Source organism: Pristiophorus japonicus, chromosome 8 (genome assembly GCF_044704955.1).
Source record: "Pristiophorus japonicus isolate sPriJap1 chromosome 8, sPriJap1.hap1, whole genome shotgun sequence".
Taxonomy (NCBI): Eukaryota; Metazoa; Chordata; class Chondrichthyes; family Pristiophoridae; genus Pristiophorus; species Pristiophorus japonicus.
Genome location: NC_091984.1, coordinates 219,349,352 through 219,375,770, shown reverse-complemented (window position 1 = coordinate 219,375,770; position 26,419 = coordinate 219,349,352). Strand labels below are relative to the sequence as shown.

The 26,419-nt window shown below is 43.7% G+C and overlaps 1 protein-coding gene across 1 annotated transcript in view; it reads right to left on the bottom strand.

Annotated features, from left to right (window-relative positions):
* Positions 1-26,419, bottom strand: part of LOC139269009 (probable E3 ubiquitin-protein ligase HECTD4) — a 279,923-nt gene that overhangs the window by 251,760 nt on the left and 1,744 nt on the right. Inside the window, exon 2 of the mRNA XM_070887933.1 lies at positions 8,046-8,563. Within this exon, the coding sequence (XP_070744034.1) occupies positions 8,046-8,563 (518 nt within the window). The remainder of the gene's footprint in view (positions 1-8,045; positions 8,564-26,419) is intronic.

The following is a 26,419-nucleotide window of genomic DNA, read 5'->3' as shown; positions in this document are numbered from 1 at the left end:
CGCTATGAAGGCCAACATGCCATTTGCTTTCTTAACCACCTGCTGTACCTGCATGCCAACCTTCAATGACTGATATACCATGACACCCAGGTCTCGTTGCACCTCGCCTTTTCCTAATCTGTCACCATTCAGATAATAGTCTGTCTCTCTGTTTTTACCACCAAAGTGGACCACCTCACATTTATCCACATTATACTTCATCTGCCATGCATTTGCCCACTCACCTAATCTATCCAAGTCGCTCTGCAGCCTCATAGCATCCTCCTCGCAGCTCACACTGCCACCTAACTTAGTGTCATCCGCAAATTTGGAGATACTACATTTAATCCCCTCGTCTAAATCATTAATATACAGTGTAAACAACTGGGGCCCCAGCACAGAACCTTGCGGTACCCCACTACTCACCGCCTGCCATTCTGAAAAGTACCCATTTACTCCTACTCTTTGCTTCCTGTCTGACAACCAGTTCTCAATCCATGTCAGCACACTACCCCCAATCCCATGTGCTTTAACTTTGCACATTAATCTCGTGTGGGACCTTGTCGAAAGCCTTCTGAAAGTCCAAATATACCACATCAAATGGTTCTCCCTTGTCCACTCTACTGGAAACATCCTCAAGATTTGTCAGGCATGATTTCCCTTTCACAAATCCATGCTGACTTGGACCTATCATGTCACCTCTTTCCAAATGCGCTGCTATGACATCCTTAATAATTGATTCCATCATCTTACCCACTACTGAGGTCAGGCTGACCGGTCTATAATTTCCTGTTTTCTCTCTCCCTCCTTTTTTAAAAAGTGGGGTTACATTGGCTACCCTCCACTCGATAGGAACTGATCCAGAGTCAATGGAATGTTGGAAAATGACTGTCAATGCATCCGCTATTTCCAAGGTCACCTCCTTAAGTACTCTGGGATGCAGTCCATCAGGCCCTGGAGATTTATCGGCCTTCAATCCCATCAATTTCCCCAACACAATTTCCCGACTAATAAGGATTTCCCTTAGTTCCTCCTTCTTACTAGACCCTCTGACCCCTTTTATATCCGGAAGGTTGTTTGTGTCCTCCTTAGTAAATACCGAACCAAAGTACTCGTTCAATTGGTCCGCCATTTCTTTGTTCCCCGTTATGACTTCCCCTGATTCTGACTGCAGGGGACCTACGTTTGTCTTTACTAACCTTTCTCTTTACATATCTATAGAAATTTTTGCAATCTGTCTTAATGTTCCCTGCAAGCTTCTTCTCGTACTCCATTTTCCCTGCCCTAATCAAACCCTTTGTCCTCCTCTGCTGGGTTCTAAATTTCTCCCAGTCTCTGGGTTCGCTGCTATTTCTGGCCAATTTGTATGCCACTTCCTTGGCTTTAATACTATCCCTGATTTCCCTTAATAGCCACGGTTGACCCACCTTCGCTTTTTTATTTTTATGCCAGACAGGAATATACAATTGTTGTAGTTCATCCATGCGGTCTCTAAATGTCTGCCATTGCCCATCCACAATCAACCCCTCAAGTATCATTCGCCAATCAATCCTAGCCAATTCATGCCTCATACCTTCAAAGTTACCCTTCTTTAAGTTCTGGACCATGGTCTCTGAATTAACTGTTTCATTCTCCATCCTAATGCAGAATTCCACCATATTATGGTCACTCTTCCCCAAGGGGCCTCGCACAACGAGATTGCTAATTAATCCTCTCATTACACAACACCCAGTCTAAGATGGCCTCTCCTCTAGTTGGTTCCTCGACATATTAGTCTAGAAAACCATCCCTTATGCACGCCAGGAAATCCTCCTCCACCGTATTGCTTCCAGTTTGGTTAGCCCAATCTATGTGCATATTAAAGAAGCTCTCCAGGCTGTTGCCACATTGCACCTGCATGTGACTGCCGTTTAAGACCAAGTTGCAATGACTCTCCCGAGATAAGACATGTACCCTGGCATAGACAATCAATGCCCTTTCAAAACAGTACCCTGGCAGGATTCATGCGAACAGTAAAACATGCTCAATTTCCCTCGATAATCATAATCATTCTGTCAAATGGAACACCAGCAAACAGGAAAACTCAGCTGTTTTCCAAAGCCTTTGATAAGTCAAAGCTTTCTTCTCCTTGGCACAAGGCTCAAAATTGAAGCTGTATAGCCAACGTGCCTGGTAGAAATCCCTTATGTACAGTAAAAATGACTGGTCCAATGACTCATGTACTTTTTAAATTCAAGTACTGTATTCAGCAGCATCACTAAAAAAAAATTCATATTCCTGCTGCTAAGTGATTAACAGTCATATAACACTTATTTTGTGCCTGGACTGTATATTTCCATTACCAGCTAATGCTGGAAAATAAAATAAGAAAATTGACTTTCCCTGTTTATTCACCCTAATTTTAAAGCTCATCTTTATATAAAACAGTCAAGGAAATCATCCTCCCTGCAGCTGAATCTGACATCTCCATCATGCAGGCTGTCCTTTAGATTTCATAGAATTACCCCACATTTGTGTCAGTACTGATTTATATTCAATCACTGTACACAGCATAAATACGCCTATTACACAAACTCAGCATGAACAAGGGCAGCAGCATTCAAGTCTTCAGGTGGTCTGTCCGACTGAAATTTAGCTTTTATGTTTGAAAAACTTATGGCAGCCGATAATGCGGCAATGCTTTAAGTTATGCATATTTTTCATGGCTTTGTTGGGTACAATAATTGAGTAAAACATGAAACTCTGCCATGTGTAATAGAAATGCTTTGCAGCTGCTGGCAGCATTTATCAGTGCACTGGTGCTCTTCATGTGAGCAAAACAGTGGTTCATACCCACAATTCAATAAACAGCTTCCAAACTTTGCTTTGAAGGAAGAAACTATGTTACAAACTGTGTGTGGGGTTTACCAAGTACAGGTACAAAATGATTTTGACTATCAGCGTTTTTAAATCAGTAAAATTAATAGGGCTGGTGGAGCAGTGAATTCAGTTTGAGCCCGGATCAGTCTGATGGAATTGAAGTATCTGGTCAGCTGAACAGCATGTCAAACCAACGCTATATACATGCATGGTCGTCCTTTCCCTTTAGCACACAGATCCATAGCCACAACTCTTCGTATCAACTAAACTGTCAATCATAGAAACCATCAAGATGGCTGATGTGGGAAGTACAGTACAGGTGGAGCATCCAAAATCCGGAAACCTCGGGACCGAGGCTGTTCCGGGTATTTCCGGATTTCGGAACGTCTTTCCGACATTTCTGGCGGAGCAGTGGGGTCAGCGACCGGGAAAAACCTGCATTGAAGACCTGCAAAAAAAAGTTCAAGGTTTTCTTTAATTCTTTCAGCGATTTAGTCGGTAAGGATTTTGTGAATGTTATGAATTTTTATTTTTTGGCATTTTGGGGGCTGTTTCTCCCCCCTCAACAGTAATCAGTTTTTAAAAAATGTCTGGATTTCAGAACATTTTCCGGATTCCGGACGACCCCACCACAGATCAGCCCAGTATCCGGATTCCAAATTTCTGACGCACAAGCTGTATTCTGCTGAGCATAACTGCTTTATACTTTATCTAAACTGTGTGCTCAATAGTGACAGCCAGTGCTGGAGGAAGGGGAGAAGAGGGAAAACAGAAAATAGGTGGAGTAGGCCATTCGGCCCTTCGAGCCTGCACCGCCATTCAATAAGATCATGGCTGATCATTCCCTCAGTACCCCTTTCCTGCTTTCTCTCCATACCCCTTGATCCCCTTAGCCATAAGGGCCATATCTAACTCCCTCTTGAATATATCCAATGAAAAGAGGGAAGGAGGATGAGGAAACATTCCATTCCTCAATTAATACTTCTCACTTCGAGCATTACAAAACTCATCATTTATACTAAAAAAAATTACAAATTAAGAGTTACTCAAATCTCAATGATAAAGAACACTCAATTAAACACCAGTTTAAAGCAGCAGAACTAGCCAAATTGAAATTAGTTCAATCTACAACCAATGTTTAAAATTCTTCCCACGGCCCTGCTCCAGTCATCAATGCCTTCCTCTCCTGTTGGCCTGTAGGATTTAAATTTTCAAACTTCTCCAGAAATACTGATCAGATACGGCATTTCTATTTTCTTCCATTATTCCTCTATTCAATCATTCTCCACTGCTGACACCAGGAATAGACCAAACAGAATAGCATTTGCTGAGCAAGATGCCATTATTTTGTCATGCTGCAACTAGTTCACAAAGGCTCATTATTTCATCTGACCTATGCACACTGATTTACCTGTGCTCACGGTAGCTTTAATTGCCCAGACCCATTTCATCTCTAACTTCCTAATCACCTCTTAGTCACAAGGACATGCATTTTGCATCTTCAACACTGTTTACTAAAGTCTACCTATTTCAGTAACTGCTTTCATATCCCACCTACTCTAAATCCATGCAGCAGTCAGCTCCACCATTGCACCAATATTTTCATCAAACCAGCAGGCCTCAAGCAAGATTTCATCACCTCTCTAACATTTATCAACCCATCCTTTCTGCATGTAGGAGCACAAAATCCACCCAATTCTGCCTTCTAGTTGTGATCTTTTTGAACTCCCATACCTTCAATGCCATGACAAAATTCTCCCCTAGCAGTTTCTACGTCTCTCTCCTCCAGCACAGAGAACACTTGCTTGTCACTCCTGCTTATCCTAATGAAAGGATAGAGCGTGCTAGTAACGGCTACAAATAACCAACTCCTTGGTCACGGACTTTGTACATCTTTATCTTAATACGGCACAATTTCTTTCAAATCCGCTGAGAAATTAAACTGATCTGATTATAAAGCTCAATATTCTACTCGCAGATTACAGGTGCAACCATTAAAAATTCTGTTCCACTTGATCCACTTAATTCAAACACTCTGTTGAAGCCAACTTGCAGTGTTCAATTAAAAAGCATTACAAATATCATATTCTACTCCGTGGAATGCTCATTTGTTTTTTTTTTGGGGGGGGGGGTTGGGGGGTAGATCTTCAGGGCGTTGGGGGTTGTCCAAGGACAGAAAGCTGCTTTGGGGTAGGGTGTTTAAAAGGTTCATAAGTTGCTTTGAGGAGCAGTGTGGGATGCAATGTTCACTAATGGGGGTCTGGGGCAGGGGAAATTGGTGGTCAGAATGACAGAGTGGATTCAAGTTGCCGATCACTGGGGCAGAGGTTTTCAAGGCCTAAGTCCTACTCATCAGGGTTGCAGTGATTGTTGGACATTTAAAAAACTGGTCAATGGAGGGGGTGGTGGGTGGGGGAGTAAAGATGGGAAGGGGAGGATGTAGGTCTAACTTTGAATGGAAAAAAATCTGAGACGGTACTCAATTGGTGGTGGGGAAGGAGATCATGAACTAGTGTGAAGTGCGAAGGAAGCGGTCAGTGGGGGAGGGGGGATTTGGCAGGGAAAGCAAATTATTACATACCATCAAGCTGCTGCTTGGTTCTAATTTTATATTTGTTGCAAGACTCCAGCAGCACCCACAAACTCCCAATTCTAGGATACGCGTCTAGTCCTCATTATTCTACTCAGTGGGGCAAGGGGAAATGTTATTTGTTCCTCAAGGAGAGCACAAAAATTAGCTTTACCTAGGAGACTACTGTCCTCCACGAAAAGGATTGAGCAGTGCCATCCAGCGATACAAAGTTAGGAATAGTTTTCACAAAAGAGGCTCAAATCAGTTGATTGACGTTTCGTTAGACAAGATGCCACTTAAGTTAATAGGCCCAAGTTTCCACAGGATAAAAAACGGGCGCCCTTCCGAGCTGGGCGCCCGTTTTTCGCGCCTAAAACGGCGCCAGAAAAAAAATGCGCTATTCTCGAGCTCCTTGTCTGTTTGGCACGCCGCCCAGGAGGGTGGAGCCTACACTCGCGCCGATTTTGTAAGTGGGAGGGGGCGGGTACTATTTAAATTAGTTTTTTCCTGCCGGCATCGCTGCACGTGCGCGTTGGAGCGTTCGCGCATGCTCAGTGTGAAAAAAAACATTGGCACTCGGCCATTTTTGTAGTTCTTTGTAGCTGTTTAATTTTTGAACATTTTTTAATAAAATCACATTGCCATCAGCACAGAGGCTTCCCTTCTCACGGTCTCCTTCCCCTCCCTCCCCGGCAACAAGCCGCTGTCTCCTTCCCCTCCCTCCACGGCAACAAGCCGCTGTCTCCTTCGCCTCCCTCCCCAGCGCGGCAACAAGCCGCTGTCTCCTTCCCCTCCCTCCACTGCGCGGCAAGAAGCCGCTGTCTCCTTCCCCTCCCTCCTCTGCGCGGCAACAAGCCGCTGTCTCCTTCCCCTCCCTCCTCTGCGCGGCAACAAGTCGCTGTCTCCTTCCCCTCCCTCCCCTGCGCGGCAACAAGTCGCTGTCTCCTTCCCCTCCCTCCCCTGCGCGGCAACAAATGGCGGTTTCCTTCGAACGATGGCTGAAGCACTTTCACACAGGTAGGAAGATGGTTTATTTAATCTTTTCTTCGCTTATAAATGTTTATTCAGGTTGGATTTATTTGTATAATATTTGTAGAAATATAAATAAGGATTTATTGTAGAATTTAATGACTTCCCTCCACCCCCCCCCCCCGACGCCTAATTTGTAACCTGCGCCTGATTTTTTAATGTGTAGAACAGGTTTTTTCAGTTCTACAAAAATCTTCACTTGCTCCATTCTACTTTAGTTTGGAGTACGTTTTCACTGTGGAAACTTTGAAATCAGGCGTCAGTGGTCGGACACGCCCCCTTTTGAAGAAAAAATTCTGTTCTAAAGTAGAACTGTTCTACCTCACTAGAACTACAGAAAAAAAAATGTGGAGAATTGCGATTTCTAAGATAGTGCGTTCTCCACCAGTTGCTCCTAAAAATCAGGCGCAAATCATGTGGAAACTTGGGCCCCATGAGTCACATTATGTTACTCTGGCTGCATCACCTACAGGCACAATATTAGGATACTGCAACCATGCAGTAGTTTTAATATATAATACACACACACACACATACTGCAACTATTCAATCTGATTACATGATAATTGGTAATTACAGAAGTACTTTGATGCACATGGTCCTCAAACTGCCCCCCTGCCCCCTTCACTGGAGCAGGAAGAGTTTAGGCATTGAACCAATTTATTCTTGGTCTCGGACATTCATTTGAATTGAGAGCACCTCCCAGTAGTTAATTGACTGGTGTTGATTTTTTCTTTGCCACTCCATGTGCAGGTTGCTTTCTGTATTCTCCTTCTGGAAGGTAATTTGGATGTTTGTGGAGGAGGGTTATACCAAGAACAAGCCCCGTTTTGCTTGGTACTTCAGCTCCAGATTTTTCCATTGATACAGATAGTCTTTGAAATATAGTGTCCTAAATTATTTTTGGTACAATTCTGAACAGTGGCCCACCAGAACAGAACTCAAACAGATTTAATTAAAAAGGGAAAGACTGCAAATGTTTGAAATCTGAAATAGTAAAATATACAACAGGTTCATCTGCATCTGTAAAGAGAAAAGACAGCTTATGAGATTTTGGGTATGTAACCTGTCTTTTCTTTTTATAGGTGCTGATTGACACTATTGCCAGCATTTTGTGTTTCAAGTTAAAACAACTAGTACCAGATATATTCTGCATTTGGCTGGAAGCAGCTTGTGAACTACTGCTCAAAACATTAGCACAGACACGAGTCATCATCATCATAGGCAGTCCCTTGGAATCAAGGAAGACTTGCTTCCACTACCAAAGTGAGTTCTTTGGTGGCTGAACAGTCCAACACGAGAGCCACAGACCCTGTGGACTGAGACAGGTATACAGAGATGGTGCTTTTGAGGAAAAGTGGAGACACGAATATTGCCAATTGTAGAATGATTGGACAAGTGATCAGTGTCACGAGTTATCAGGTCAGTGATGAAAATACTCTCTCCCATATGGCATTTGACTTTATTATAGCAATTTTCAAAATGTTATTTCCGGTCACTATCTTTCATAACATGCTGAAAATGACAATGTCGGTCACATTGTAACTGAGTATATGAGAAATATTTCCAGTTATTACAACTTTAAAATATGCCAGATTGCTCCTACCTTGCACAGGCAAGAGCCACCAGTGCAGCTGCAGCATTCTCTTTCTGTTTCCATGGGATTGATTGACCCGAAGCAGGTGATTCTTCTAACCAGGAGCAGAGCAGGGCCTCCAGACCATTCAGACAATCAGCAGGTTCTTTTGTGAGGCTCAGAGGCTGGCAATCTCTAAGGCAGTTTAGGAGTACCTCAGCAGTGATGTTACAGAGGGACGGGTCAGTTTTACTTTGTGACTGGATCAAAGGGAACACCAATAAGAGGCCCATGCGAGAGGTAAACGGCGCCTGTTCTGGTTGCTGCAACAAGCCCTGCCGCTTGAGCAAGGACATGGCCTCTTCGTCACTGGAGTTTTCACGCTCATGCTGCTCTTCAAGTGCTAACTGTCGTTGTGCATTCCACAGGCCTCTTAATGCATTGAGACGGTATTCAAGTAGTCGTGCATAAGCATTACTCTGGTTCCCGCACACAGCTCGTAATCGTTCTGCCAGCTCTTCAGGATTTTTGGTTTCGAATGTCAATATCTGAAAATTGAATAATGGAACATTTTATCATCACAATAATGGAAAATGCTTTTATTTGTGACAAGTCATCATACAACATTAATTTTTCTGCCCTGAAAGAGTACTGTCCATAAACTTTTTATTTAAAGTGTGGGAAAGGAGTCGACGTTTCAAATTATACAGGTACCAGCTATGAAGAGGCTTGCAGGTATCTCAGCTTCATCACTGAATGCATAGTTTTACAAATAATCAATCTCAATGAAAAAACACACAAAATCAGCAAACTTCAATTACCACATTCCATATTACTTCAAACCTGACAAACACAACCACGTTAGTCAAGTTATTAGTAATTCAAAGTGGCAATGTTACATAATCATTTGAGACAAGGGAAAGTCATAAAAATACCTGCTTACCACATTCACTTTCACAATGTTCCTTGAATAGGCAATTACATTTACACCACATAGCAAGAACTAAAAATGCACTCGCAGGCAAAGACAGAGAAGTACATTTTTTATGTGATTACAATGCGCTAGACAAACATCAGATCATTCGATGAGCTGCTCCATTACCTTAATGGGTAAATGCATTTGCCTGATATGGAACAGTCACACAGATCAACTATATTGTCTCCGGTTCAACCCTGGCCTCACAACCCCAAGCTGGATAGCATCTAAACCCCACTGCTAATGGATATCCAGCAGTCATGCTAGAAACTGCATGGTTTGTCGATGCTGGGGGAGGGCAAGATCAGGCTCAATTGTGTTAGCAGGCCATTCATTCACGTGGGGAATTTCAGCAAATTCCAATAATATTCTCGCCCATCAATCACAAGCATGAACCGCCATCACAGGTCAAGACATTAAGGCAAATTAGCTTCTACATTTGACTGAAGAATCATGAAAAGCATGAATATAATCTTTTCTCTCAAAGTAGATTCTTCACCCAAATTAACCATTTGCCAATTCACTTCAAATATATACATGTTTTTAAAGAAAGGACGTCTTCACTGGCATTTAAGCAAAGATGTCTTACATTCATGGTACGTCTCTAGAGGGAGAGTAGAAGAGTCAAGAGCTAAGCCCCATATTCAAAATGGTCAATCATTCTGGGCTTTGAAATTGTACCCAATAAAGCAGATTACTCCCATATCGGATATACACTTTTAGTGACATCCACTCCAATATTGACCCAGGCACCACTGCTTAATAGCTTCTAAAAGCTTCAAAATATGCACTTTCGGCATCTCTATTTCAGTCCTGGGGCAATATTTACCACTATAGCTGAACAAAGCAATGGTGAACCTGGTACCAATAATATTTACGCACAGCAATGCAGACCCTCTAATTTTACTAAGCCAAGATGATCAGCATTACTGTCATTTTTAATTCAAATCTATTTCACCATGACCACAAACACCTAGGAATTTGCATTAAAAATGTTAGTTAACATCTGCAAGGAGCTTACTTGCAACTTTAATCCATCTTTCTCTTTTAGATCCTGAATAACCTGCTCCTTATGTCCACATTTCCTGTTAATTATACTAAGTGAGCCATCTATACACCCAAATTGGATGCTCTGGTCTATTCAGTTACTATCTGCGTTATCAGTATCATTATCACCTTACAAGAGTGCTGCTTCCATAGAGAGATGTGACCTTGTCAAATTTTATTGAAAATTCCAGCACCAAGAAATATTCTACATCTCTTAGCCCAGCTGAGACCCACTGAAATCTGCTCCACAGAGTAGAAGAGTATTAGTGTCAATCAATAGCATCTTTATGCAGTACTGCATTAGATTTCCTCCAAGAAGTCGTGGTTTTGTATGTCTCTATGTTGTGGAATCATCTACAGTGCACAGAACCAGAATTTTAAAAAACAGGCAGCATCAAGCCACATTTTAGAAACATGGGCCCCAAGTTTCCACACAATAAAAAACGGGCGCCTCTCCGAGCTGGGCGCCCGTTTTTCGCGCCGAAAACGGCACCGGAAAAAAAACGCGCGATTCTGGAGCGCCCTGCAGCTCCATGTCTGCTTGGCGCGGCACCCAGGGAGGCAGAGCCTACCACTCGCGCCGATTTTGTAAGTGGGAGGGGGCGGGTACCATTTAAATTAGTTTTTTTCCTGCCGGCAACGCTGTGCGTTGGAGCGTTCGCGCACGCGCAGTGTGAGGAAAACATTGGCACTCGGCCATTTTTGTAGTTCTTTGTAGCTGTTTAATTTTTGAACATTTTTTAATAAAAGCACATTGCCATCAGCACTGAGGCTTCTTGCAGCAGTGAGAAGGCTGCAGGAAGGCTCAGAAAGTTGAGGCAGCCGTTTCCTCCCCCCCCCCCGCCCGCCCGCCGTCGGAAACGGCTTCCTCTCCCCCCCCCCCCCCCCCGCGGGAACGAACGGCTGCCTCCTCTCTTCCCTTCTCCCACCCCCCCCCCCTCCCCGCGAGAACGGACGGCTGCCTCAACTTGAGGCTTCCTGCAGCATTCTCCCTGGCTGAAGCACTTTTACACAGGTAGGAAGATGGTTTATTTAATCTTTTCTTTGCTTATAAATTTTTATTCGGGTTGGATTTATTTGTATAATATTTGTATAAGTATAAATAAGGATTTATTATAGAATTGAATGACTTCCCTTTCCCCACCCCCCCACCTCGTTCTGGACGCCTAATTTGTAACCTGCGCCTGATTTTTTAATGTGTAGACAAGGTTTTTTTAGTTCTACAAAAATCTTCACTTGCCCCATTCTAAGTTAGTTTGGAGTACGTTTTCACTGTGGAAACTTTGAAATCAGGCGTCAGTGGCCAGACACGCCCCCTTTTGAAGAAAAAATTCTGTTCCAAAGTGAAACTGTTCTAACTGACTAGAACTGCAGAAAATAAATTGTGGAGAATTGCGATTTCTAAGATAGTCCATTCTCCACCAGTTGCTCCTAAAAATCAGGCGCAAATTATGTGGAAACTTGGGCCCATAGAAAATAGGTGCAGGTCATTCAGCCCTTCGAGCCTGCACCATCATTCAATACATAGAACATAGAAAATAGGTGCAGGAGTAGGCCATTCGGCCCTTCTAGCCTGCACCGCCATTCAATGAGTTCATGGCTGAACATTCAACTTCAGTACCCCATTCCTGCTTTCTCGCCATACCCCTTGATCCCCCTAGCAGTAAGGACCTCATCTAACTCCTTTTTGAATATATTTAGTGAATTGGCCTCAACAACTTTCTGTGGTAGAGAATTCCACAGGTTCACCACTCTCTGGGTGAAGAAGTTCCTCCGCATCTCGGTCCTAAATGGCTTACCCCTTATCCTTAGACTGTGACCCCTGGTTCTGGACTTCCCCAACATTGGGAACATTCTTCCTGCATCTAACCTGTCTAACCCCGTCAGAATTTTATATGTTTCTATGAGGTCCCCTCTCATTCTTCTGAACTCCAGTGAATACAAGCCCAGTTGATCCAGTCTTTCTTGATAGGTCAGTCCCGCCATCCCGGGAATCAGTCTGGTGAACCTTCGCTGCACTCCCTCAATAGCAAGAATGTCCTTCCTCAGGTTAGGAGACCAAAACTGTACACAATACTCCAGGTGTGGCCTCACCAATGCCCTGTACAACTGTAGCAACACCTCCCTGCCCCTGTACTCAAATCCCCTTGCTATGAAGGCCAACATGCCATTTGCTTTCTTAACCGCCTGCTGCACCTGCATGCCAACCTTCAATGACTGATGTACCATGACACCCAGGTCTCTTTGCACCTCCCCTTTTCCTAATCTGTCACCATTCAGATAATAGTCTGTCTCTCTGTTTTTACCACCAAAGTGGATAACCTCACATTTATCCACATTATACTTCATCTGCCATGCATTTGCCCACTCACCTAACCTATCCAAGTCGCTCTGCAGCCTCACAGCATCCTCCTCGCAGCTCACACTGCCACCCAACTTAGTGTCATCCGCAAACTTGGAGATACTACACTCAATCCCCTCATCTAAATCATTAATGTACAGTGTAAACAGCTGGGGCCCCAGCACAGAACCCTGCGGTACCCCACTAGTCACTGCCTGCCATTCTGAAAAGTACCCATTTACTCCTACTCTTTGCTTCCTGTCTGACAACCAGTTCTCAATCCATGTCAGTACACTACCCCCAATCCCATGTGCTCTAACTTTGCACATCAATCTCTTGTGTGGGACCTTGTCGAACGCCTTCTGAAAGTCCAAATATACCACATCAACTGGTTCTCCCTTATCCACTCTACTGGAAACATCCTCAAAAAATTCCAGAAGATTTGTCAAGCATGATTTCCCTTTCACAAATCCATGCTGACTTGGACCTATCATGTCACCTCTTTCCAAATGCACTGCTATGACATCCTTAATAATTGATTCCATCATTTTACCCACTACCGATGTCAGGCTGACCGGTCTATAATTCCCTGTTTTCTCTCTCCCTCCTTTTTTAAAAAGTGGGGTTACATTGGCTACCCTCCACTCCATAGGAACTGATCCAGAGTCAATGGAATGTTGGAAAATGACTGTCAACGCATCCACTATTTCCAAGGCCACCTCCTTAAGTACTCTGGGATGCAGTCCATCAGGCCCTGGGGATTTATCGGCCTTCAATCCCATCAATTTCCCCAACACAATTTCCCGGCTAATAAGGATTTCCCTCAGTTCCTCCTCCTTACTAGACCCCCCGACCCCTTTTATAACCGGAAGGTTGTTCGTGTCCTCCTTCGTGAATACCGAACCAAAGTACTTGTTCAATTGGTCCGCCATTTCTTTGTTCCCCGTTATGACTTCCCCTGATTCTGACTGCAGGGGACCTACGTTTGTCTTTACTAACCTTTTTCTCTTTACATATCTATAGAAACTTTTGCAATCCGTCTTAATGTTCCCTGCAAGCTTCTTCTCATACTCCATTTTCCCTGCCCTAATCAAACCCTTTGTCCTCCTCTGCTGAGTTCTAAATTTCTCCCAGTCCCCAGGTTCGCTGCTATTTCTGGCCAATTTGTATGCCACTTCCTTGGCTTTAATACTATCCCTGATTTCCCTTGATAGCCACGGTTGAGCCACCTTCCCTTTTTTATTTCTATGCCAGACAGGAATGTACAATTGTTGTAGTTCATCCATGCGGTCTCTAAATGTCTGCCATTGCCCATCCACAGTCAACCCCTTAAGTATCATTCGCCAATCCTGATCATGCAACTTCAGTACCCCATTCCTGATTTCTCTCCATACCCCCTGATCCCTTTAACCGTTAGATATATTCAAAAGGAAGTTAGATGTGGCCCTAACGAACTGGCCTCAACAACTTTCTGTGGTAGAGAATTCCACAGGTTCACAATTCTCTGAGTGAAGAAGTTTCCCCTCATCTCGGTCCTAAGTGGCTTACTCCTTATCCTTAGACTGTGACCCCTGGTTACAATCTCATCTTGGACTGCAAGAACTTCACCAGTGACTGGCAAATATTTGTACAAGTCAGCAATCTGGAAATTGCATCAATGGTCTGTACAGGCAGTTTGAACACTTTGCTACATGGGATACAGAGTCAGACCTATAGGTTAGTGTCAGTACTGCCCCATTCACTTTACAATGCAGCTGCTGAAATTGGGACACTTATCATCATCATCATCATCATAGGCGGTCCCTCAAAACAAGGATAACTTGCTTCCACGCCAAAAAAGGATAAGTTCACAGGTGTTCCAATGAAGAACCTAAAGTTCCAGGTCCTGAACTACATGTTGAAGGGTGGAAGATGCCTGTGCTTGCATTTTTTTTTAAAACGCGTGATGACCGTTGCACACCAACCATCACACAGGCTTGACAGAGCTCGGTCTTGGTCCAGTGGCAAGGATTACCCAAGACAAACTGGAGAACCTGCTCTGCTGCACGGCCCTAGCGCGCACACATATCACAATGTGGGCTGTCCCGTGCTGCCCCTGGGCCCCGAACTCTCACTTCCCCTGGGCCCCGATCACATCGTTTTATAGTCTCTTGCCACTCCTGGGAAAACACCAGCGGTGAGTCGGGCCATAAAATGAGCGGGGTGTGGAGGACCAGGAGCAACGTGGAGGTATGCAACTTCAGGGAGCAGCGCGAGCTGCGAAGGCAGCGAAGAGTGACATCATCAAGGTCCAGGTCGGTGATTGGAGCGTCGGGCATTATAAATGGGCCACAACTTATATTTATATAGCATCTTTAATGTAATAAAATGTCCCAAGGTGCTCCATAAAAACGTAATCAGACAAGTATTGGCCCCGAGCCAAAAGAAACAGTAGGGAAGGTGACCAAACACTTGGTCAAAGAGGTGGGTTTTAAGGAGTGTCTTTAAAAGAGAGGGGTCAGAGAGGTTTGCTGAATTCCAGAGCTTAGAGCCTAAATGGCTGAAGGCACAGCCATCAATGGTGGGGTGAAGGAAGTGGGGATGGACAACAGGTCAGAATTGGAGCGCTCTAGGATTATAATAAAGCTGGAGGAAGTTAGAAATTGGGAGGAGCGAGGCCATGAAGGGATTTGAACACAAGGGTGAGAATGTTAAAAAAGAGACTGGTTTCTGAAGTGCGATTAAAGTTCCAACACTGCATCAGAGTTACTGGTCACCCTCAAGACAAATGTAATCATATACTTGCACAACACCATGCAGCCAGTTTTCTTTGCACAGTCGTCAAGGAGCACAAGAGATAACTCTGTTCATGGCCCAATAATAGCCTAATGACACCAGAGACAAGAGTCTCTCGTTTGTAGAAATTGGCATCATTCTACATAAATAAAGGCATCAGAGGTTTAGGGATTTTTTTTTTTTTTTTTTTAAGTTTAACGAGACAAGCAATTCTCATGACAGAAATCAAAATATTAAAACATTGCTACCTCTGCAATACAATTCAATATTTAGATAATTATAAACCCTGCTTGGAAATTAACTATACACTAGGCCAGGCCCAATATAATTACTTCAATTTTTCTACTCAGCTAAACTGGATACTCAAAATTAAAATGACAACATTGCATCTACTCAACATGCACACAGCTCACAGGGGCAGTACATTTGTACATGCAATATACAGAGACTCACGCAAGTTAGCACATTAAAAACTGAAGTTGGAAGTACTTAATGAGAGAATGCACTCTTATTCAAGTTGACACTATTCAGAGATCCTTGGATATGGCATAAAGCCAGAATTTGCTCTTGTTTTTGAACTGCATGCACAACAGTAACTAACATAACCAAGGCATGTATTTACTAAAGACTCTTATTTACTATCTCCATAAAGAGCAGCTTACATTAACTTAGCAATATTAATAAAAGGAAATAAAAACATTAAAATATGTTGAAACTCTTCTATAATAACCACTTTTTGGACTTCCTGTGGTTGTTAGGCTCTAACCAAGTGACAGCGTACCAATTACTAATACGAGGAAGTACATTAGCAGACATTTTTACCACCAAATAAAAAGATCACAAATATCTTCAGCGGGTTATAGAAAGCCCAGGTAAGGAAGCTGATAACCAAATTTTTGACCATCAAAGAAAACAACTGTAAAGCTATGTACAATTACAGCATTACAAAAAAAGTTTTAAATTATTTTTCTTTAAATGTTGAATATTTGCAACATTGAGAACTAGCTGGGAGAAGCTATTCACATAACATGATGGAAGTCAACAATAGCATCAATTAGCCTAGCAAGACCGTCAGTTCAATACATATTACATTCAACTCACTCAAAGACAACAACAGCGTCTTCCTCACCCACACAATTCCTTGACATCAGTGCTCACTATTAAAGTGTCGAACCAGTAAAATTATTGAAACTGGAGCTCCAATTTCTGCTTCAAGACATTTTGGGTGCATTAACACAGCAACTGTAGAGTTGGTGAAAAGCGGTGTGGAGTCACATTAACGCGAGAATTAACGTGCAATTACCACCAGAGTCCAAAGTCAGGGTCTCCTGACCAACCCTGAAACGAACAGCAAGATTCCGGTGCAGGTAGCACATGTTATTTTGGAGTCACCAGGCTTCAATACCCAATAAACAACAGGTTAGCCTGACCAGTGAGTTAGAGAGGATGGAGACCTACTTCCACCGATGGAAACTTCGGCCAAACCCACAAAAGACCGTCACCTTGACATTCCACCCCAGCATCTATTAAGCAAACCAAGCTTTCAAAGTCTCCTTTTGCTGCCCAAAGGTAAACCATGCCAAAAATAACCTATTTAGGAGTCACACTGTCAAACAAACAACATCTCCAGAACCTTAGGAAGAAATTAAAGAGTAGGGTCAACTTGATCCAGAAACTCACCGGATACACATGGGGAGCAGATGCTCAAACCCTCTGCACAGTAACACTTGCCCTGGTGTGCTCTCCAGCATGGCCATCAAGTCCGCACGTCAAATCCATTGATGTCCAGCTGAATTCTACTATGAGAATCATCACTGGCATGCTTTGGCTGCCTGTGCTTGCAAACATCGCACCATCACACCTATGCCATGAATATGCAGTCTCCAGAGATTACAACCGCTACACCAACAAAGACATGCCAATCCAGGCAATCTACCACCAACCCGTCTCAAATCTAGAATGCCATTTTGGACCGTCGCCGAAGCCCTTCAGCAATCTCCCCTTGGACGGCAAAATACTTTGAAGAACTGACATGGGGAATGGATTCCTTAAAGAAGACCCCACAGTACAACCTGAGGGATCCAACCTTCCTCGCAAACAGTGCACAACCATCAACCACCTCAGAACTGGTCATGCTAGATGCTCCCACCTTGCTGCACTAGATGGAAGATTAAAGTATCCCCATTATGCGACCATGGAGCTACTACTCAGACCCTGGAGCAAATCATTGAGGACTGCCCTCAGAGGAAATTCACAAGCAGCCTACAAGATATCCACGCTGTTACAACAGAAGCTTTGGCCTGGATATCCAACTTAGATATTGACATTTGATTTGCTTTTTGGCCACCATACGAAAGAAGAAGCATTGGCGCAACCAAAAGTGCTGCGCACCAACACTAACCCTATAATAAGTTGTACAAGACCAACCCAAATACCAAGTACAGTGCAACATAGAAGACGACATGGGACATGCCTCAATGTATGCAAAGTTCTTAATCACAGCTGAGCCTACTTGTGCGAGAGAGACTTCAATTGATAACACAATAAATCAGAGGGCATGTTCATCTGGACTACTTCCAACCGAATTCCTAGTAGCCGATTGCCAGCAGGGACCTGGAAGCATGTTAGTTAATCCTTACTTCTCAATTGCTGCATGGCTTTTCATTGCCCGCTTCCATTCTGACTTCAGCCCATATTCTGCTAAAACCCTCATCCATGGCTTTATAAGCTCCAAACTCAATTAAGTGACATTCTTGGCTCAGTCAGAAGGTTGTGGATTCAAGTCCCACTCCAGAGACTTGAGAACATCATCTAGACTGACACTTCAGTGCAATACTGGGGGAGTGCTGCAGTGTTGGAAGCATCGTCTTTCAGATGAGATGTTAAACCGAGGCCCCATTTGCCCTCTCAGACGGATGCAAAATACCCCATGGCACTATTTGAAGAGCTGGCGAATTCTCCTGGTGCCCTGGCCAATATTTATCCTTCAACCAACATCGCTAGAAAAAATGATTCAGTCATTGCTGTTTCTGGGACCTTGCTGCGCACAAAGTGGCTGCCTTGTACACTGTGGTTTTAATGTCCTTTCTATAATGGAGTGCCTAAAGCTGCACACAGTACTGTATCTGTGTGACACCTTACAAATGCTTAATTTTGTCTGCTAGCTGCCATTTATTGCTGTAGATTCAATGTCTAAATTGTCCTTATCCCTTTGATTACTAATCAAGAAAACTTCACCCTGTCATTTAACAATTGCTAAAAGCTTAGTGGTTTTTGTTCTTTCGTGTTATCATCCTTTGCTTTGTCCCCAGCAGGATCAGTCTTCCTGAGCTGCTACACGAGTTTGTGCATTCACTGAAAGCACAACCTTGAAATTAGATCCGATAGTTCTGATTAAAGGTCATCGACCTGAAACGTTAACTTCACTTCTCTCTCTGCAGATGCTGCCTGACCTGCTGAGTATTTCCAGCATTTTGTGTTTTTATTTTACCTTAAAATTAGAGCTAGGCCAGAAAGCACTTCCCCCTCCCCCAAAGGGTTGTGTAAAAATGGAAGTCTCTCTCCCCGCCCCCCACAAAAGGCTGTGAATGTTGAGACAATCAAAATTTTTCAAGACTGAGATCGACAGATTTTTATTAGGCAAGGGTATCAAAGGATATGGATCAAAGGCAGGGAAATGGAGTTGAGGTACAGATTAGCCATGATCTGACTGAATAGTGCAACAGGCTTGGGGGACACTAAATTTCAGAATATCAATCGTTCCATGCCATGTCTTCTGAAACTAGATCACTCTTCAAACTACGATCAAATACTAATCGTAAAGAAAGACATTTATATAGCGCCTTTCACAACCACAGGACCCCCTAAAGCGCTTTACAACCAATTAAGTACTTTTGAAGTGTAATCACTGTTGTAATGTAGGAAACACGGCAACCAAAATTGCACACAAGGTCTCACAACCAGCAATGTGATAATGACCAGATAATCTGTTTTAGTGATGTTAACTGTCTTAGTGAGGACACCGGGAATAACTTTCCTGCTCTTCTTTGAAATAGTGCCACGAGATCTTTTGCGTCCACCTGAAGGGCTTCGGTTTAACATCTCATCCAAAAGACACACCTCAAACAGTGCAGCACTCCCTCAGTACGAAACTAGAATGTCAACCTAGAATTTTGTGCTCAAGTCTCTGGAGTGGGACTTAAACCCACGACCTTCTGAATCGGGGCAAGCTTAAAAACAAGGTGTTGTCGATTAAAACCCTCACAAATGCATAAGAATTTCCCTCGGCAATTAATGAAACCCTTCCACCAACAGAAGACCTCTCAGAATAAAATACCAAATGAATGAAACATCATTGGTCTCACAGCAATCTTAGCATTAAAGCAGTTAATTGAAATCCTACTATCCTATAAATATAAAGCTTCCATTTTGGTTTTGGACTAAACATCTGCATCCAACCTACTAATGATATTCTGTCCATCAGTCAGTGGGTACAACACTAACTTCACAATTGTAGCTTCTAATCTCAGAGTACAGGTACAGAGTACAGAGTACTCATAACTGCCATGCATGGGCAATGGTGGGATAAAGTCTAATAGCTCGCAAGAGCAACAAACAATGGAATCATGGGAAGGGGTTAAGAAAATGGACAACATGTTCTATAAATGCAACTACTGGCCGATTAGAGAAGCACAAACAGCCTGGCATACCCTACCTGTGGAATTCTCTACCGCAGACAGTTGTTGATGCCAGTTTGTTAGATATATTCAAGAGGGAGTTAGATATGGCCCTTATGCTAAAGGGATCAAGGGGTAGGGAGAGAAAGCGGGAAAGGGGTACTGAGGTGAATGATCAGCCATCTTATTGAATGATGGTGCAGGCTCGAAGGACCGAATGCCCTACTCCTGCACCTATTTTCTCTGTTTCTATGTTTAAGAGTGATGAAATGCAAGTAATTTTTTCTCTTTCAATCACTGTGCTCCACGATCCTATGTGCAAGACTGACACACTAATGACTGGCAAATTTTCATTATAATCTATAGTAAAAGTGTACATGGGTCACTATACATAATGTGCTAAATGCTAAAAAGATTCTTTTTTTTTTAATTACAATTTTAACGTGAGTTTGAAAACAATCCCAAGTCCATTGTTTATAGAAAGAGCATCATTTTTAGATTTAAATATGTTGGTTTAAACTGGATACAGAAACGTTGATATTAGTTCTGCCGCTAAAAGGACAAGATAGGATCTCTAGATCGTAAAGTTACAGTAGCCTCTCAAGTGAATTTACTTTCAGATTTTGTAAAACAGAAACCACAAACACTGCAGAATATTTTAACAAATGTCTCAGTAGAATGTACAAATAATATGAACTGTTCATCACAAAACATACACCATCCTGCACCATATTAAGTCAAATTAACAGACAACATATAATTTATTTCTCTGTCAATTTAGCCCCTGTTCTCCTCTCCCAAATAAATAAATTCCATGCTGGGATTTGATACCTCACCCAATTGGATAGTATTCATCTTTGAGACGATGTGCATCAACAGGGGTCTTAACCACAACAATCATCACAACCAACCCCAATCCCAACTTTACTTGACATCCAAATATGTGCATGGATCACTGGATTACAAAAAGCAGAAACAGAAATCCTATTTAGTTTTATCTCTTTAACCATGAGCACTGAACCAATTGTTGCATCTTTACCACTGTCCTGCTAGAGCTAACTCAGCACAGACCAAGGATCAAAGCTGGAACCTTCTTGTGTATGGCTCAACTACTCAATGGCTATACACTCAAGACATTTGAGGAACCATACAACATATGACATATATTGCATTATGCACAGCGTTTGGCACTGGTGCAGCATGGACTTTTGCATCAGGCTTCAGCCAAATATAGTCTAATACTATCAGCAGTTTGGCAGTTGGTGATGGGGCGATGTCATGCTGTCTACCCTACACTTTGGGTGCAACCAACTTTTAAAGCAAGCAAGCTTTGGCGGACTCGGGTAGCCCACTGAACTACCTTCAAATTTCTAATGATGGAAAGAACTAAATATCTTGACAGGCAGACATGCATGGAAGTCTTATTTTCCTCACTCAGAGATGGCACTGAGCAGCAGAATTACAGCCAATCATTTGCAATACTTAGAAATACTGCAGATAGTCCACTGCTTGGTACATTATCAATGGGTCAGCACTCAGCAGTTTCTTCTTTGTGGAATCCATAACTGTATGTACAGTCTACAAATGCAGACAGCAGCTTTCTCTTCCCTCCTGCCCCCTCCCACTTAAAAGAATGCATCATCAACAGATGGTTCACTGGATAAATGCCTCACACAATAGGACAGTCACACGACATGGAATGTCATAAGTTCAATCACTGTCTGTGGATAGTCAGCAATCGCAGCTGGGGCAACTGTGCACCTTCGCTCTCCCCCTCCTCATCTCCCCAACTCCCTCCATCCCTCCTTGTTTCTTCCTCCCTCCTTTCCCTTACACCCCGCCCCCCCCCCCCCACTTTGAATAACCTCTTTGGCCAGATACTGGGGGGGGGGCTATCACTTATGCAACTAGCAGCTGCAATTACAAACTTTAGAGCAATTTTTTTTAATTTGCATTCTCTTCCCCAGTAAATTAATTTGCACCACTTAAAAGACCGAAGGAACATACCAATCTCCACTCATTTTTTTTCATTAAATCTGTATTTTGAATTAATATTTGGTCAGTTTTACAGAGACAGTCTTCGAATGGGTTCACAGTTCCATCTTTCGGTACGATAAATCGCAAAAGTTCTCAATCAAAAGCTCAAGTCTGCGAAATTTGCTCAAATCACATTGCTGTTTCGATTTGCAGTTGCTTTGACAGTTGCATCTCCTTCTTTCTTGGCGTCTGCTTGGTACTGGGGTTTCAGAGAAGCCCGCACCGCTTACACACAGATCAGAGTGTAACGAACGTAACTCAGCCCGGCCTGTCTCCAGAAAGCCACCATCTTCGCTCCGCTCCTGTCACAGCCTCGCGGGAAAGATGACGTAGTGCCTCATCACCCTTTGCCCAGCTGCAAAGTGCACCCCAGAGCAACTCACCACTAAAATTCACCCTTTAGAGGGCCAGCAAATCCCATGGTCAATACCCCGGACAACAAGATCATGGCCAGATATTTATGAGAGAGAAAGGTGATTAAAAACACATAGGGATTACTTGGGTTTATAAATAGAGGAATAGAATATAAAGGCAAATATATGCTAGAACTTGATAAATCATTGGTTAGGCCCCAGCTGGAGTATTGTGGACAATTCTGGGCATCACACTTTAGCAAAGATATAAACGGTCTTAGAAAAAGGTACAGAGGAGTTTTGTCAGGGTGTCACCAGGGATGGGGGACTTCAGTTATGAGGAAAGGTTAGAAAAATTCAGGCGGTTCTCCTTGGAAAAGAGACGGTCAAGAGGTGACCTCAGAGGTTTTCAAGATAATGAGAAGCATTGATAGAGGAGATGGAGAAAAACAATTTCCTCGAGTGAGTGGGTCAATAACCAGAGGTCATAGATTTAAGATCATTGGCAAAAGATCTAGAGGGGAGATGAGGAGAAATATTATCACTCAGAGTTGGAATGCTTTACCGGAAAAGGTGGTGGAACCCGATTCCATCAATAATTTTAAAGGGGAATTGGACAGGTTCTTAAAGATGAGAAACTTGCAGGGTTGCGGACAAAAAACAGGGATGTAGGACTAATTACGACTGCTCTTTCAAAAAGCCAACACAGACACAATGGGCCAAATGGCCTCCTTCTGTGCTGTACGTTTCTGTGATTCTTTGAACAGGATAGCACCTACACTTCAAAGCACAGTAATACCATCTCTACACCAATATATTCCAACAAATTATGTATTAAGAGACTGTTCACTTTTAAAACTCAGTTCTAGTGATAGATGTTACAGGATGAACTTACAGGGCCCAAGTTTCGAGCCGCGCCTAGAACGGCGCAGTCCCGACCCGGACGCCCGTTTTTCGCACCACAAAGTGCGCCTAATAAAAACTTCCAGATTCTCCAGCTCCCTGCAGGTCGTTTGCAGCTCGGCGCAGCGCAGCACGAGCTGTAGGGGGCGGAGCCAGGTCCCTGCGCTGAAAACAGTGCCGGGACCTCTGTACATGCGCGCTACAGTGGGCGCGCATGTGCTGTAGCTCCAGGCGCCCAAAACTGTGTGGGAGGGGCAGAAGCACGCAGCCCCTAGCCCTGGCCGAATGGCCTCACTGGGGCTGCGTGAATAAGGCTCCTCCCACGGCCAGCTCCTGCTTCCTCCCAACCCGACTCGACTCCCGCTTCCCGCCCCCGGACTCGACTCGACTCCACCCCCGCCCACCCCTCCCGCTCCTCCCCCCCACGCCCCTCCTCTCCTCCCCCCCCACACTCCTCCTCCTCCCCCCCACCCCTCCCGCTCCCCCCCACACTCCTCCTCCTCCTCCCCCCCTCCCCCCCCCCCCCACCCCTTCCTCCCCCCCCACACTCCTCCTCCTCCTCCTCCTCCTCCTCCCCTCCCCCCCCCCCCCTCCCTCCCTCCCTCCCCCCCCTCCCCCCCCCCTCCCCTCCCTCCCTCCCTCCCCCTCCCCCCCTCCCCCCCTCCCTCCCTCCCCCTCCCTCCCTCCCCCCCTCCCCCTCCCTCCCTCCCCCCCCTCCCCCCCACCACCACTCCTCGCCCCCCCCCCCCCCCACCCGACCTCCCTCTCTCTCTCTCCCTCCCTCCCCCCGACCCGAACCTCCCTCCCACCAACCCCCCCGACCCTGACCCGACCCAACGCCACCTACCTGTAAATCTGGTGCTGGGGACGGGCCCTGCCCGAAGTCTTGGGCCCGGCCCGTTCAGCCTCCCTCCCCCTTCTCCTCCCCACCCCCTCTCCCCCCCCCCCTCCAATCTTCCCCCCCCCCAATCTCCCCCATCTCCTCCCCCACCCCCAACCCCCCCTCTGCCTACCCCCCCTCCTCTCGCTGTCAGAAACACAGATACTGACAGACAGAGAATGAGAGACACACACAGACAGACAGAGACAGAGATAGAGACACTGACAGAGACACACCGGGGGGGGGGGCATCCCAGCACGCTGTTGGAGGGCTCCCGGTGCTGCAGTCGGTAAGTAGAAAATGTTTTATTTATTGATTCTTTTTACAATTATTTCTTATTAATTTTTTTTGATTGATTTATTGGTTGATTTATTGGTTGATTTATTGATGTTTTTATCATTTATTATTGATGATGGCTCTTTATTTGTAAAACTGAAGTGTTTAATGTTTGTAAACTTTCCTTTAAACCCCACCCTCCCATTCCCTATGCCTGATTTGTAACCTACGCCCGATTTTCTAAAGTGTAGACAAGGTTTTTTCGAGCGTACAAAAATCTTCACTTACTCCATTCTAAGTTAGTTTGGAGTAAGTTTTCACTGACGAAACTTTGAAAACAGGCGTAAGTGGCCGGAAAAGCCCCCTTTTGAAAAAAAAAAATTCTGTTCCAAAGTGAAACTGTTCTAACTGACTAGAACTGGAGCAAACTAAATGGCGAGAATTCCGATTTCTAAGATACTCCGTTCTACACCAGTTGCTCCTAAAAATCAGGAGCAAATCATGGCGAAACTTGGGGCCACAGAAATGCTCATCAGAATGAACAAATCAATCTAAGTCTGATTATACCTTAGCGTTAAAAGGATATTGCAGTCCTCCAACAAGGTACGCTCTATGGTTCCATTTTTCTGGATGTAATATTTGTCATTAAAGGCAATTGTACACAGGTCATTTGATCAAAACTCTCAAAGAATACTTTATGTATATGAAGGGTTGAACAGGAAATTTCACCCACAACAATTATACATCTGGAATAATCTAATTCCAACGAATATCATGCACAAGAGCAGCAAAGATTAAATTCTATTTATCCATATACTGAACAAACAGAATAAACCAGAAACATCAACTTCTCAACAACCTTTTCATTTACTGTATTAAAATGTCTTTATGGTAGCAGAGCTGTGAAAATCGACTTCTGATAACCCCACTGTAGCCAGCTAGCACTTGCTGTCTAGGCTCACAAATGAAGAAATGGCCTTCGTGAAAGCTACCACAGTAAATAGCAGCAATGAACTGTACCCATGTTTTTTTCTGAAGCACTGTCTTTATCTTGCCGTGGGGTTCAAGAAACACAAGATGACAAACAATCTTGAAATAACCTCAGGGACAACATTAGTCAGCACTTTAAATATTTATGGCAATTTATCAAATAGAGAAATGGATTCATGTAAATCAGAACAGCCAGTTCGAGCCTTTTTTATTCCAATGCACCCCCTCACGATTTAATGTGAGCTCAATGGGACATGAAAAATGCACCTTCCTCCTAGCAAGATGACAATCATACTTATGTTTATTTTTTATTGACTGTTTTCCCTCCAATTTGCTCAGTTGCTTCCCTAAAGGTGCTGATTCAAGCTGTGGCATGGCTGTGAATGCCAGCACAGGTGCAATGGGCCGAATGGCCTCCTTCTGTGCTACAAGAATCTATGCAAGTGTTATTCTTCAATGAGCTGAGCAAGTAAGTATCAGCAGGTTATTCAACATTGGAAAGCATCAGTAGAGTTTGATTGTGTCCTCAAAAACATACCTATGGACATATGTTTCAGCAGAGGCCTGGCTGATATTCCTTCTCCTACCTAGCCAAAGAGTGCCGAGACAAATTAAAGCATCCTAAATCGAGAATGAATAAAAACAGACTGAAATTGAACGTGATCTTCCTGATCTGCACAGCTCAATTCCAAACTGAGCTGTTGAAGGAGACATTTAAGTTTTGGGATTCTCAGGCAGATTGATGCTACACTCGATAATACCTACAATCCTCCCTTCCTCATAAATGACATGAAAAGCAACAATACCTTTTCACCAAAATAGCCTGCTTAGTCTCCTAAATCACCAATTTCTTAGTATAGACTTGTTATTGACATATTGCAAGTTATTTCCACACATTTTCTTTCCTTGTTCACCAATACAATTCCACTTTCAAAACAATCTTCAAAAATTAAAACATAAATAAAATGCTCATTCATATTGCACACAGTTCAAGTGCAATTTTAGCCAGATATTTATCACAGCTGCAGAGATTTAAAAAAATCTTATTCACCTTTATTGTTATTCAAAGCAATCAGTTCCTTTACTTATTTTATCTATTTAATTCCCTTCATACGCCCTTTTGTAAAACAACGACCTTCTTTGCACTGTC